Source organism: Lampris incognitus, chromosome 13, assembly GCF_029633865.1.
Source record: "Lampris incognitus isolate fLamInc1 chromosome 13, fLamInc1.hap2, whole genome shotgun sequence".
In the NCBI taxonomy this organism is placed as follows: domain Eukaryota; kingdom Metazoa; phylum Chordata; class Actinopteri; order Lampriformes; family Lampridae; genus Lampris; species Lampris incognitus.
The window spans coordinates 39,967,314-39,982,758 of NC_079223.1; the positions used below are offsets into that span (position 1 = coordinate 39,967,314).

The following is a 15,445-nucleotide window of genomic DNA, read 5'->3' on the forward strand; positions in this document are numbered from 1 at the left end:
AAGGGGACAAGGAGGCATAATAAAACTGTCAGTAATGTTTTCAGTGTCTGAAGCCACTGATTCAAGTGTACTGGTTAGCATGAAGCAAAATACAATTAAATAATAAATATAAGCTGTTTTTGTTAAATTACAATCATTGTCTCATGTCCACTCTGACCATTTCTCACATTCATGTAAGGTAACGCTTAAAAAATATCACATAAATCTCAGACTTTTATTATTCTTATGAGCAAAAATACTTCCCTCTTCATATGAAATGTGTTAATTAAATTAAAAATGCATAATTTTTGGTTAAAAAAAAAAGAAAATTATATATATAGTCAGTTCAGGTTCAGGCCTTGCCTGTTGGCACACTGCACGGCACAGCAGGAAATCACCATCATACCATAAAAGTAAAATAAAAACTAGCTTCAAACAACGAAATGTCGAACTATAGCTAACGTGCCTGCTTGTCATAAATTTGAAGCCAGAGTCTTCTGCCGTCCGTCATGGCGTTCATATTCCCCGCGAGTGGGATGTGACGTCATGTGAAAAGGGTCAATAATGCGTAATGAGGTTGGAGAACACATGGCAAGGGATCTGAGGTCATTCCTGCATACAGAAACTCTTCAGATTCCTTGGTCCTTGCTTATGGACTCTCTCTTCAGCTCATCCTAAAGGTTTTCTATGGGGTTTAGGTCAAGGGACTGAGAGGACCATGGCAAAATGAGTCTGCGGTCAGCGAACCATTTTTGTGTCAATTTTGAGGTGTGCTTTGGATTATCGTCCTACTGGAAGATCCAACCAGGGCCCAGTTTAAGCTTCCTTGCAGAGGCAGTCAGGTTTTGATTTAATATCTGCCGGTACTTGATAGATTCCATGATACTATCAAGTTGTCCAGGGTCTTTGGAAGAAGAACAGCCCCACAACATCAACAATCCACCTCCATGCTTTCCAGCTGGGATGAGGTACTTTTCTACACGGCTATCTTTCAGTCTATGCCAAACCCGCCTCTGGTGTTTGTTGTCAAAAAGCTCTATTTTGGTCTCATCTGACCATAGAACCTGGCCCCACTGAAAGCTTCAGTAAAGCTTGGCAAACTGTAGGCACTTCAGTTTGTTGTTTAATGACAGCAGAGGCTTTTTTCTGGCAACCCTCCCAAACATCTCGTGTTTATGTTGGTGGCATCTGATCGTAGTTTTGGAGACTTTCTGACCCAAAGATGCAACGAACATCTGCAATTACCCAACAGTGATCCTTGGAGATTCTTTGGCCACGTGAACCATCCTTCTCACTGTGTGTCGGGTCAGTTTTGATACACGTCCTCTTCCATGCAGGTTTTTTTTCCTCCCCCTTTTTCCCCCCAATTGAACCTGGCCAATTATCCCACTGTTCTGAGCTGTCCTGGTCGCTGCTCCACCCCTCTGCCAATCCGGGGAGGGCTGCAGACTACCACATGCCTCCTCCGATACATGTGGAGTTGCCAGCCACTTCTTTTCATCTGGTAGTGAGGAGTTTCACCTGGGGGACGTAACACGTGGGAGGATCACGCTATTCCCCTCAGTTCCCCCTCCCCCCCAAACAGGTGCCCCAACCAACCAGAGGAGGCACTAGTGCAGCGACCAGGGCACATACCCACAGCTGGCTTCCCACCCGCAGTCACGGCCAATTGTGTCTGTAGGGACGCCCAACCAAGTCAGAGGTAACATGGGGATTCGAACCGGCGAACCGTGTTGGTAGGCAATGGACTAAACCACTACGCTACCCGGACACCCTTCCATGCAGATTCTTAACATCTTCAAGTTCTTAATTACTGCCCTGATAGTGGAAATGGTAATTTTCAACCGTTAAGCTATTTTCTTACAGCCATTTCCTGATTTGTACAGTTCAACAACATTTTGTCGCACATCATTACTGTATTCTCGGATCTTTCCCACAGTGATGTGAAGGATGACTATGGGAATTTGGCTTGTGTGTCACCTCATATTTATACCTCAGTATTACAGGAAGTTATAGATGACCACTTAAGTGCGCCTAATCACTCAGGTGAACATGAAAAAGTAAACTATGAATGGAAGTATACTTCAATTAGATTTTACTCCTAAGAATTTCTACGGGTGCCAATAATTGTGGCACACATTTTTGAGAAAAATATTCATTATATAATAAGAATCCATCCAGCCATCCATTATCCAAGCTGCTTATCCCAATTGGGGTCATGGGATGCTGGAGCCTATCTCAGCAGTCATTGAGCGGCAGGTGGGGAAACACCCTGGACAGGCCGACAGGCCACCAGTCCATCACGGAGCCGACACATCACACCTAGGGATAATTTAGTATGGTCGATTCACCCGACCTACATGTCTTTGGACTGTGAGAGGAAACTGGGGCACCCGGAGGAAACCCAGGCAGACACGGGGAGAACATGCAAACTCCATACACAGGATGACCTGGGATGAGCCCCAAGGTTGGACAACCACAAGGTTCGAACCCAGGACCTTCTTGCTGTGAGGCGACCTTGCTAACCACTGCACCACTGTGCTACTATAATAAGAATTTTTTTTTTCTGTCCGGGTAGTGTAGCAGTTTATTCCGCTGCCTACTAACATGGGGATCACTGGTTAAAATCCCGTGTTACCTCCGGCTTGGTCTACAGACACAATTGGCCGTGTCTGTGGGCGGGAAGCTGGAAGTGGGTATGTGTCCTAGTCACTGCACTAGCACCTTCTATGGTTGGTCAGGGCATCTGTTCAGGGAGGAGGGGGAATAGCGTGATCCTCCCACGTGCTACGGCCCCCTGGTGAAACTCCTCACTGCCAGGTGAAAAGAAGCAACTGAAGACTCCACATGTATCGGAGGAGGCATGTGGTAGTCTGCAGCCCTCCTCAGATCAGCAGAGGGGATGGAGCAGCAACCAGGATGGCTCGGAAGAGTGGGATAATTGGCCAGATACAATTGAGAAGAAAAGGGGAGGGGGGAATCCAAAAAACTTTTTTTTTCTTCTTTCAACCATTTTACTTCAATTTGAGGTTAGACATTACTAAATATTTTGAGTGCGAGATCAGGAGGATAAACAGCAAAGACGTTTTTTATAGCCACTTTTGCTCATATTTATCAAGGGTGCCTATATTAGTGGAAGGCACTGTAAATGACTTGCCTGCATTTGTCTTGTAGAACAGTACAAGTGCACTCTGGGTTCTAGGTCGTGGCATATCAGATGTCAGCTGCAAAGCAACCTAGTGACTCCTTTATATTTTTTGACAGTCTTGCTTTCCTTGTACATCAGTTTTCAAACGATTCATAAACCAGATTAGAGAAATGAGGTCTTCCGATTCATCACAGATAATAAAATACAAGAGAATCAATGTATCTGAATTTATTTTAGAAACAAGGTCAATTTTTCCAAAATAAATGTATCCATTAAAGCTTTTTCTACACGATACCCTTTAGCTAGTGGAAAAAGGGGGCCTTGTGGGCCTGTTTAGAACAAAGTCGGTGTACCATCTACATCCAATGCTTTACATAAGCACATTTGTTTTCACACCTGAGTCCATGTCATGGAAGTAAGAATATGAGTCTCTTAAATGCAACCGTCTATGACACTAAAGGACAACCCCCATGACATCACAAAGCGGTGAGGTTAAAGCTTGAAATCACAAAGCAGACAATGAAGTCCCTTTCTTAACTTTTGTTAGCGTGTTGATCAGACATGCCCCTCACTAAACAAAACCACTCAGCTTAAATCAACAACTATCTTGTGTAATAAATGCTTCTTTTTTTTGATGAAGAAAAAAGATGCTAAGCTATGACTACTACGTGAGGGGAATCAACTGCAATAGGAACTGTTGTGAGGAATGACATGTTAGTGCAAGACACTTTTAAATGAGGTCTCTGACAGCTTGGCACGCCGTCATCATGATTGATTGGTCTCTAACCTGTAGTGAGGTAGCTGAGAGGAAGCTGTTATGACAGACGAAGACTGACTGAGGTAAACAACTGTAACTCTCAACTCTTCGCTGTAGCGCAAATCTTCCAACTCCTGATAGGCTTTTCCCCCCACTCATTATTGGTGACACGGTGTCTTGTGTCTTACAGATTCGTTTTATCGTTTACTGTACGCGCACTGCTTCAGAGAAGTATCGTGCTGAATTACATAGACTCATGTTTGAGCAAGACCCGTCTCATCAGAGACTTCGCCAATATTGGTCACAGTCAGAATATCTTTACGAACACAGCAGGCAGGGCTGGTTTGAAGAAAAGGTGTTGACTCGGGTATTTTTTTATGAATCAACCGCAACTATCTGCACTGAGGGGTAAAAAAGATTGGCTTCAGAACATAGCTTATAGAAATATGACGTGTGTAAAATAAATCACTTTCAGACACTGAGACTGTAATAAAAAAAATCAAAAAAACATGGCAGCAAAAAACATCAAAAAAAAAAAGAAGCTCTCACCTACTAATGGCTTTAAATGACCCGTGTGTTGCGCTACAGCGGAGCATGCTGCAGAGGATGGTTGGAGTCCTATTTGTAATTGTAGCACGATACCTAATACTGGATCTTAGCTGACACATCAATGCCTTTTTCAGTGATTTATTGGAGGAAAGATTTCCTTTTGTTTTCAGTTAGAATTGAGGATTGACTATGTTATCTAGTTTGAGGTGACTTTTTTTTTAAGTTGTTAAAGGTTTAACATTCATAATGTTTGTAATCCTGCATTTTGAACAAAGTAAAAAATAACTTCTAGGGGGCATCCGGGTAGCATGGCGGTCTATTCTGTTGCCTACCAACACGGGGATCGCCGGTTTGAATCCCCGTGTAAACCTCCGGCTTGGTCGAGCATCCCTACAGACACAACTGGCCGTGTCTGTGGCTGGGAAGCTGGATGTGGGTATGTGTCCTGGTCGCTGCAACTAGCGCCTCCTCTGGTCGGTCAGGACGCCTGTTCAGGGGAGAGGGGAAACTGGGGGGAGTAGCGTGATCCTCCCATGCGCTACGTCCCCCTGGCGAAACTCCTCACTGTCAGGTGAAAAGAAGCGGCTGGCGACTCCACATGTATCGGAAGGAGGCAGAGGGGGTGGAGCAGCGACCGGGGTGGCTCGGACAAGCGAAGTAATTGGCCGGGTACAATTGGGGAGAAAAAAAAGGGGGGGGGTCCGCCCCAAAAAAACCTTCTTTAATCTAAAGACATTCGATTGCATCAAATGAGTGAATACAATGCTGTAAAAACTTCTATAAAAACTGCCCAACCATCTTCAACATGCATCTCACCAGGACATTGTGTGGCGTTACAATGTTATAACATCCAGCTGTTACAACTAACACGGAGAGCCCTTTGAGAATTAGGGGTGTAACTGGTTCCCCTGGGTGAGTGCCAGTCATTCCCTGGGGGGCTGGAATTTCTTCACTGCACCATTCCCACTGAGCCCACACCCTCTGCTCGTACAAATAACAGAGCGGTGGCAAAGGCTCTTTAATTACTGGAGGTGTGCACATTATGTGATTTCTTTAAAAGGATAATAATCTGGGCTGTAATTAAGAGCATTTGATGGGGCCGATGGCTGTCACTCAGCATCTGGGCTCTGTATCAGCTAGAGGGCGGCTCTTACACCTCTTTCTGCTTCTTAACCAATTGAGGGGTAGGGGAGGAGGGATGATGTTTATAGAGAGAGTGGTAGGACAACCTGATATGAACCTGTTCATCCATCATGTATGATACTTCAAACCTAAAGAGAGACCAAGTGTATGGCAGAGGATTTTCCCCTTCATAGGCTACCCTCCTCCCAAGGCAGAGTTCAGGATGCAATACTTAGGGACTACTAAAATAACATCATGAGAAACCATTATGATACTTGATACTGTTTAAGTGCAATAATGGCACTTTTTATATGTGGGTGTTATGTCATTCTAAAGATGACTAGAGTCAATGCCTCTGACTATGGCACAGCATCTCTCCATTATTCTGATTTTAGTGGCTATTTTGCATTGTTCATCATTATAAGGGTTGGGCAATATATCACAATTTTCCTAATGGTCACTGCCATTCCCTCAGTCGGAGATTTCAGATGTATTCTGGGGTCAGACAGACAAGCATGTTTCGGCACTGAAACCTCTACTTGTGTGTCAGCCTTAAGTGAAGAAGAAATAGCAAACGAAACTTGGTCCAGTGAACCATGCCGTTGCTTGCAGCCTCCAAATGAAGAAACAAGTGGGAATAACAGAGCTAATCTGCTTGGCTGTCAAATGATCCACACTGCGCTAACAACTGTGTAGAGATGACCATGCCTTTAGTAGTACAGGTGGGTAATGTTTTAGGCCTCTGAAATTTAAACAACCTGTTATGGTGTCCGGGTAGCGTGGCGGTCTATTCTGTGGCCTACCAACATGGGGATCGCCGGTTCGAACCCCTGTGTTACCTCCGGCTTGGTCGGGCGTCCCTACAGACACAATTGGCCGTGTCTGCGGGTGGGAAACCGGATGTGGGTATGTGGCCTGGTTGCTGCACTAGTGCCTTCTCTGGTCGGTCAGGGGCACCTGTTCAGGGGGGAGGGGGAACGGTGTGATCCCCCCTATGTGCTACGTCCCCCTGGGGAAACTCCTCACTGTCAGGTGAAAAGAAGCGGCTGGCGACTCTACATGTATCGGAGGAGACATGCAGTGACCAGGACGGCTCGAAAGAGTGGTGGTAATTGGACGGATACAGTTGGGGAGAAAAATTGGGAAAATTAAAAAAAAAAAAAATAATAAATTTAAACAACCCAAATAAAGATTTTTAAATCAGCCCCCCCAAAAAATCTGCTGGCAACAGATTTAGCCCTTTGCCAAATCCCGATGTATTTGTTTATTGGCCCCACCCTAATCACTAGCACAGACATAATTTTCAACTGAAAATGCACCTTCAACACCTGATATAATTTATGAAAATGACATGCAATTGTATCCACAAGACAGTCTTACACCACAGTTAAACTTGTCTATTCAACGTGACTTTTGTCATCCAATCATGCCAGGTGCATTAACTGCCAAGTTTGTACGCTCAACGACTGGATCTAACTCGCACTGTCATCCGGTGTGGCTCATTCATCTAGCTAGATGTGTTTTACTGGCTGTTAACCTAAAGAATTCACTCCACTGAATTCAATCACTGAAACCAATAGCAACAATTGAATGCAACAATCGGAATATAAGTTAATCGGGGGGGAAAAAATTGTGATATGTGGCTGTTGAATTTTGGAGTGAATCAGAGACTTTGCACTTATCACGACACTTGGAAAACTCAACCTAACTTGGCAACGTTAAAGTCTTTCTGATCCAGACAGATGTATCCGCTAGTACAAACGGTCTCTACTAGAGCCCGACATCTTATGGGTCACAGGACTCCCACAGCATTCCCGTAGGACAGGAGTCAATTCTACTATCAACACAGTTGGCGCTGCACCTCACAGGGTTGCACCTGTGTTTCGGGTCACCGAATTACCAAAAATATATTTGGCACACCCATGTGCCCCTGGGCTTATTTCTGCGCTTGCACTTTCACCTGTGTCCAGTTTCACAAAACTGAAATCATTTGTTTTGCAAACGAATTCCGGGTGAAGTACTACATTACCCACAGTCCTTTACTGAGTTCCACCAATCAGAGACATTGTCATTACCAAGGGGCTGTAACCCACTACGAAGTTGAGCCGGGGGGGGGGGGGGGGGCAGAACATAGCAATGTAATATCATCTGTGTTGGCTAGTGGCATACGCCACCATGTTTTCTCTGTTCAACATGATGTGCTTTTTTAGCGATGAAGAGGAGTCAAATCATCAAACACAATATACAAGAAAGAATTAAAGATAAAATATACAAGATCACAAAAGTTAATTGAAACCAGTTGATAGTTGGGTGGCACTGTGGCCCAATGGTTAGCGCTGTCGCCTCACAACAAGAAGGTCCTGGGTTTGAACCCTGGGGTTGTCCAACCGTGGGATTTGTGTGGAGTTTCCCCCACCATCAAAAGAAGCATGCATGTTAGGGTTAGTACTCCTGTCTGTGCCCCTGACTGAGGCATGGCAAGACAAACTGAAGTTGGTCCCCGGGTGCTGCACGACAGCTGCTCACTGCTCCTAGCTACACAGCTAGGATGGGTTAAATGCAGAGAAAGAATTGCCCCAAGGGGATTAATAAAAGAAGTAAAAAAAAAAAAATAACAGTGAGGAGAAAGGGACTCAATGTCATCATTCACAATGCTTTATGGGATGAATCTTTCATTCCCTCTTAAAAGACATGAAGTACAATGGGTTGTACCTTTGTCGTTTCTCCATTTTTCAAAAATGTTTTTCTTTGGACTCAATGGTTATAAAGCCATGATTCATCTTGTAGCAGGATGGATCGGTTCAAGGCTTAAAACACTTCACATTCCGTGGCATCCGGATAGTGTGGTGGTCTATTCCATTGCCTACCAACACGGGGATCACTGGTTCAAATCCTCGTGTTACCTCCGGCTTGGTCGGGCGTCCCTACAGAGACAATCGACCATGTCTGCGCGTGGTAAGCTGTATGTGGGTATGTGTCCTGGTTTCTGCACTAGCGCCTACTCTGGTCAGTTGGAATGCCTGTCTGGGGGGGAGGGGGAACTGGGGGGAATAGCGTGATCCTCCCACGCACTACGTCCCCCTGGCAAAACGCCCCACTGTCAGGTGAAAAGAAGCGGCCGGCGATGCCACATGTATCGGAGGAGGCATGTAGTAGTCTGCAACCCTCCCCAATCAGCAGAGGGGGCGGAGCAGCAACCGGGGCGGTTCGGAAGAGTGGGGTAATTGGCCGGGTACAGGTACAGTTGGGGAGAAAAGGGGGGGGGGGACCCCCTCAAAAAAAAACCCACTTCACATAAGGATTTTCTGAAATGTCTGTCAAAAATGAACGGGAAATTTACTTCCCAAACCTGGGGTGCTGAAAAAAAAAAAGGGCAATCACATTTCAGCTCTACTGTGTGGGAGTGGCATGGTGGCGCAGTGGTCAGAGCAGTCGCCTCACAGCAAGAAGGTCCTGGGTTTGAGCCCCGGGGTAGCCCAACCTTGGGGGTCATCCCAGGTCGTCTTCTGTGTGGAGTTTGCATGTTCTCCCCGTGCCTGTGTGGGTTTCCTCCAGGTGCTCCGGTTTCCTCCCACAGTCCAAAGACATGTAGGTCAGGTGAATCGGCCGGACTAATTTGCCCCTAGGTATGAATGTGTATGTGTGTGTCGTCCGTGTGACGGCCTGGCAGCCTGTCCGGGGTGTCTCCCCACCTGCCGCCCAATGACTGCTGGGATAGGCTCCAGCATCCCCGTGACCCTGAGAGCAGGATAAGTGGTTCAGATAATGGATGGACGGATGTGTGGGAGCATTACGTTCGAGATCAATCTCCGAATAGGAAGGTCGAATAGCTGTGTCAAGTGGACAGAAATACGCGGACAAAATTCCAATCTGGCGCATCCAGTCACAAAAGTAGCATTGAAATGACCAGTGTAACTATGGCTTTAGACAAACAGCCTCATCCGCATTCTCTCCAGGTGCTATGTTTATTGCTAATAAAACAAATGTAGTCTCATGTTGCCGACTGAAAATGACCTGTTTCATTTTGCTTTGTCACTGGTAACCTGTACGTCACATGAGAATTCATCATGACGTTCCTGCTAAAACAATGTTATGTTATTTTGCTCTGTTTGGATGGTATCATTTCCAGTCCATTTTACTGTATCACAAGTATCAATACTGGTGCCTCGAGTAGACGGATGTACATTTTTGGCTGTGACTTCTCGTAAGTACTAGCACAAGACATTGGTATGCTAAGAAGACAGACTCTAACTTGTAAACTCCAGGGAGAAAATAGTGCACTAGACTCTACCTACAAGTTCGGGTTTTTTTTTTTTTCATTTTAAAGACAGACAGAATGCTTTTCACAGCAGTCATTAATTTTCCTTGAGTGCTCTGGATGTTTAATTGGCTTGCTTCACTGCGTTGTTGTTGTACAAATTTGCTCCCAGGCAATCATTAAATTGCTGCCAGGATTCAAATCTGCTGCAGTGATGAGGAGGAGTCATATAGCACCGATCTGCAGCCTCTTCATGCACTTCCACACCACTTAGGATGTTGAGGCAAGCAGGCAGGGCTCAGTTTTTTTATAATATGTCCCTGGCACAGCACATCTAGTCTTACAGCGGGGAACATTAAGGTAAAAATCAATCCAGGTGTCTTCTGCCAACAGGATCCAACTCTCATCCAGCTCTTAGGATGGTTCTTACACAATTATGTGCTAGGATATATTTAAACCCAACTTTATTTTCACTGCTCTCAGATTTAATACAATTTTTGAGAAGCGTGCAGAGAGCGCCGCACATTTTGCTTACGTCCAAGAGTCTGAGCGTGCCAGACAATTAGAAAAATATATGGGCCTTTGTCTCAATGATCTTCATTTACCTGTTAATATTTGTTTTTGAAAGATGAGATTTAAATGGCAGCTCATTCGAGAGAAAGACATCTGTTGTTTATGTTATTCTGGAGCTGGCGTGTGATCAAGGTATTTGGCTTTGGATGGAGGTGGATGACTGGGCATGTGGTGCAAGATTCCACTGCTCCTCTCCCCAACACCTGAGGCATACACGATCACCTATAATTTAAGCCACATAAGATATGCAAGTTTGGCTGGTTAAGTAGGATGGACACAAAAATGTAGCTTCAAAAAAAAAAAATTTTAGTAAAAATAAGCTTGTTAAAAGGGGAACAATTACCTAAAATCATCTTTTGTGTTATTTTGCCTTCTGTTAAATCAAAAAGTAACACTGTTGTTCATAAATGTGTAAGAGCTCAACTTGTACAAAACTGATTCAAGTTGAATGGAAAATGGTGTGCACAATAGAATGCAGTACAGCTCCAGAGTCTCTGACCTTTGCAACAGCTTCTAAAAAGCCTCACGCCTACTCAACTTGAGCAGGATATAGAAATGATCGACATGAGCAACCTATCACTCTTATCCATCCATCCATTATCCGAGCCGCTTATCCCAATCGGGGTCACGGGAAGCTGGAGCCTATCCCAGCAGGCACAGGGCGGCAGGCGGGGAGACACCCTGGACAGGCAGCCAGTCCATCACAGGGCCAACACATTCACACCTAGGGACAATTTAGTATGGCCGATTCACCTGACCTACATGTCTTTGGACTGTGGCAGGAAACCGGAGCACCGGAGGAAACCCACACAGACACAGGGATAACATGCAAACACTCAACTCTTCACTCTTATCATTCCTTTTAATTAATTTGCTTATTTTCACTTCAAGTGCCTCTGTTTCCCCTCTGTTCCCACTCACGTGGATGACACACATGGTCTGTTCGGTGATTTTTTTTTCATTAAAAAAGGTAGCTATTAACTGTTAAATGTTGAAAAGAGCTACCACCTCTAACTTTTCCTCACAACTGCCTGACACCTACCCACTCTCAATATCCTTGTGTCACTCTCCATGATGAAGGTACACTAGAACTAAAAAGACCTGAGGTTTAATGGAGTGGTTCCCATTCATTTTATCATCAGCGTCTTATCTAGAATCTCATTCGCATACCTGCCTTTCCAAAGGGAGGAGTGTGAAATGTATAAGTAACTTGGTAGCTTGAACATTCACATATGAAAGAGCACTTGGAAGCAGACTGAGGGCCTCTACTGCCTCCCAAAGCCACAGGGTTGCTCTTTCTGGCTCATCCTGGTTCATAATGCAATACGAACTGCAAGTGGCATTTTGCCCTAGCCCGCATCTCATGTATATAAATGCAGATAAGCAGCACAACAAAATTATTCTACATGTGCTACGAATGCACAATGTGTACGGGGAGAAAGGTAACACATTCATTCAGCCTCTAGCACCTCCCCTACTCACTCGGCACTCATTTTGTGCCCATGTTCTGTATGAGTGAATGAATGAATGCCACATGTAATACATTTATTCAGATGTCATGTGACAAACACCAGAAAAGAAAAAAAAATACACTGCTGTTTAGATTAGCTGCTGCTGGTTTCCACTGACGCCAGGAGGTTAATGATACTGCAAAGGACAGTGCGAAGGCTTATGACCAGCTTACAGATAAATGCCGCTCATAAATAGTACCGGAGATCATTCTAGTACACTGTGATCAGGCGTACTAATAATTGTCAAGACAGGAACTACTCAAACTACTAACTGAGCTCATGAGCATTAACTTTGCCTTCCTTACATTGTTAATGTGATCTCATCTGACAATGCTTACTAATGAATTGTGAATCAGTGACTTGATGGCCAAAATAATTTTTGATGATTTAACCAACAACCACAGCAATCTTTGCTTAAGTCTTGCTTAAACCATCTGTACTGATGTAGGATTTGCAGCTGTACCTCCATCCAGTCATTAATGATTAAATACAACTACTGAACCATCTCTAGCTGAGCTGGCCTTGAACTGTAGCAGAAAGAACTTGATGTCAGTTGTCAATTTTCTAAGACAATTATTTTTGGTGTTAAATCATACTATATACTATGTTCCCAAATAAAGTGTGTTAAAAGAGTGTGGGGATTGAAAGTTCGAGGTTTGCATAGGAGACAACACTAAAAAGAAAGGGAAAGAACAACAGCCTATCGCAGAATCTTTTGCAAGGCTAAACGACTTTAAGATAACCTGAATGAAGTTGAAATGTGACGAAAAAACACGTCTCTGAGGATAAATATTTCTAATAATTTAAGTGAATTATTTTGAATGATTTGGGAATAGATTATAAATATTTTTTTATTTAGTAATTTTAATGACTGATTAGTGTGTATGAATCTTAAAGGTCATTTAGATTTTTTATTATAAGAGTTTTTATTATTCACTGAATTATGGCTACCAATAATCCTCTCATCAGTCTACTATTCCTATGAATGGCTTCCGCTAATAAAATGTGTTGTAAACGGTTGGTATAAAAGGTTTCTAAAGGGCTCCTCAGTGAGGTATTGTAGAGTACTCACCCTCCCTCACTCTCTGCGTCCTCTGAGCTTTGAGCCTCTGCTCTGGTCCCAGCGCCAGCAGCCTTTTTTCTACGTGTGGGTGTGGCCCTGTGGAGGGCGCTGGCTTTATGTGCACTGACTGCTCCATGAGCCCCGCCATGTCCTTTCAGCTCTTCCCTCACTTGGTCTTGGAACAGCGGCATTGCATTCTTCAAAGCCTTCATCTCGTCCTTCAGTTCTGATACACATTGCATCAAGGTTTCAAGCCGCTCAAGCACCTCAGCTTGGCCGTTGGGTAATACTGGACTGTTCACCATCATCATCCCAGCACTCCGCTCATTACTACTGTTGAAGTATGCAGCGGGCCAGGAGCTTCTTCGTCTGGACCTGAGGCCCTGGTACCAGACCGCAGCCAAACTGATGCCAGCCACCCCCGCCAATGCTCCCAGAACCAGCACCTTGTTGTCTGCCTGTGCCATATTGCAGGCCTACAGAGAGAGACAGGAATAGCAAGTTACAATGACTTTAAACATTCATATGGCTTTATCTAAAGGCTGAAATATGAGGGGAAACAACTTCTTGCCAGTTTGTAGTCACATGTTTTGGTGTAGCTTGTTTGTGAATTCGTTAGGACATCAAGAGCTGCAACAATATTGAAAAGAAAACATTTTGGACAAAGGCCCAAGTCCATGGCATTTAATACTGCCACTTAAAGAATAGACTCAACTAAACTGATAAAATTTGGTGGGAATCATCTTAACTTTTTTGAGATATGAGTCAATGTTAAAATACACTCAATAGATTTTGTCTGCTTCAAGTTTCATCCTTAATCAAAGCACACTAGTAGACTAGACAACACAGCTGCTTCCAAGAAACCCACAAATTGTTCTTTTATTCATATAGATCTACAATTCAAGTTTGGGAAAAACACTTTAAGTAAGTTTATCAAGCCTATTGGTTTGCCTATTCTTGCCAGAAAACGCATAGAGAATTCCCAGTAAATTTATCAAGCATCTGGCCTTAATTAAGACTTTCCATCTAAAAAAGGGGTCTGCTTTTCTTTAAGCAATTGATATTTTCATTTACAAAATATGCAGAGAACACTTATTTACTATAGCTATTTAAAAAGTAGAACATGGTATAGTTCTTTACAGTAGCCTACCACACATTTTATTTTGAAAATGTAAAGTGAAAAAAAACTCAGGAGGGCTCTGTAATTTCCAGCCTTGTCACTTTGAAAGTTTATCTACAACAGAAACAATGAGCAAAGAATGATGATTATCTCATTCTACAGTATGTTTGCTCTCCCGTTGAGTGCTATAATGGCACTGTGTCATGTGACAATTTTGTTCCTTCAACTTGTTAAATTTTCACTACTGCGATGTTAAACAGATCTATGAGGCATGAATGAAGTCAAAAGCAGGGGAAACGTTATTGCGACGGTACATGGCAATGGCCTCAGCGCTGTAGATTGGAAAGCCCACAGGCACCTTAATGGAAACGAATCCAACATAAAACTGTCATTCGCTTGTTGCCCTGGAGTTGTTTACACGGAACGGCTGGCAGGCCGGCTAGGCTGCTTAATAGGATAAAAACACAATAATCACTTAGCGAGCTAGCTAGCCAGCAGCTCTGTGAAGCTATTCACATACGGTGAAAACCAGTGACAATACCTCTCAACCAAGCAGGTGTACGTCGCTATTGGTTACGAACCGTCAATTTAAGTCTCGTCACAGAGAAATTCAACATGTGAAACTGTTTCGACGTTCTGCTAGCTCCATTTAAACACCGAGCTAACGAGTAAACAAAGTTAGGCGACAAGGTATTATCAATGTGCCAGGGGCAACTATACACGTCACAACACTGTACCTTTTAATGATATATAACCACCGTGATTAGCTGCACTGACAGACTTTTGCCCCCCCAAAAAAAGTAAAACAAGTAAAGTTAGAAGTCTTACAGTGGGTAAGCAGGACTGCACGTCTCCGTATCTCTCTGTGTAACTACCAAACCGTTCCGTCTTAAATGCGGGATTTCACAGAAAGGTTCCGCACTGTTATTTTTTCCGTTTTGAATTCTACGTAGTTTCTAGGGGGTCTGTGGGTATTAGAAAAAATAATTTAAAAAAACAAACAAAAACAAAACAAAACAAACAAACAAAAACAAAACAACTACCTAAAAGTAGACGGCGAGGATACATTTAGATTTCTCATTAGAATTCTCTACCACCTAACGCAATGCAGCACAATTCAAGCAGGTATACAAAAATATTCTATATTATAATATCATATAAAATATTATATAATATTAATGTCAAGACATGCCATGCTAAACAATGTATGTACTTGTGCCCATTTTCCCAAAGCTGGTCTCAGATAATGTCATGTAGATGTTATTAAAATTGTATTGTTGTTGTTAGCCTGAGCCCCCGAGCTCTTCCATAAGCTTTCAATGACAACGAGGCAGGTTTTGGAAACCCCTTTTCCCTCTTACAAAC

The 15,445-nt window shown here is 43.6% G+C and overlaps 1 protein-coding gene across 1 annotated transcript in view; it reads right to left on the bottom strand.

Annotated features, from left to right (window-relative positions):
• LOC130123050 (regulator of microtubule dynamics protein 2) overlaps positions 1–14,930 on the bottom strand; it is a 41,984-nt gene extending 27,054 nt beyond the window's left edge. Inside the window, exons 1-2 of the mRNA XM_056292174.1 lie at positions 14,909–14,930; positions 12,970–13,436 (exon numbers count right to left, since the gene is read on the bottom strand). Of these exons, the coding sequence (XP_056148149.1) occupies positions 12,970–13,427 (458 nt within the window). The 5' untranslated portion in view covers positions 13,428–13,436; positions 14,909–14,930. The remainder of the gene's footprint in view (positions 1–12,969; positions 13,437–14,908) is intronic.
• Positions 14,931–15,445: the final 515 nt, after the last annotated feature.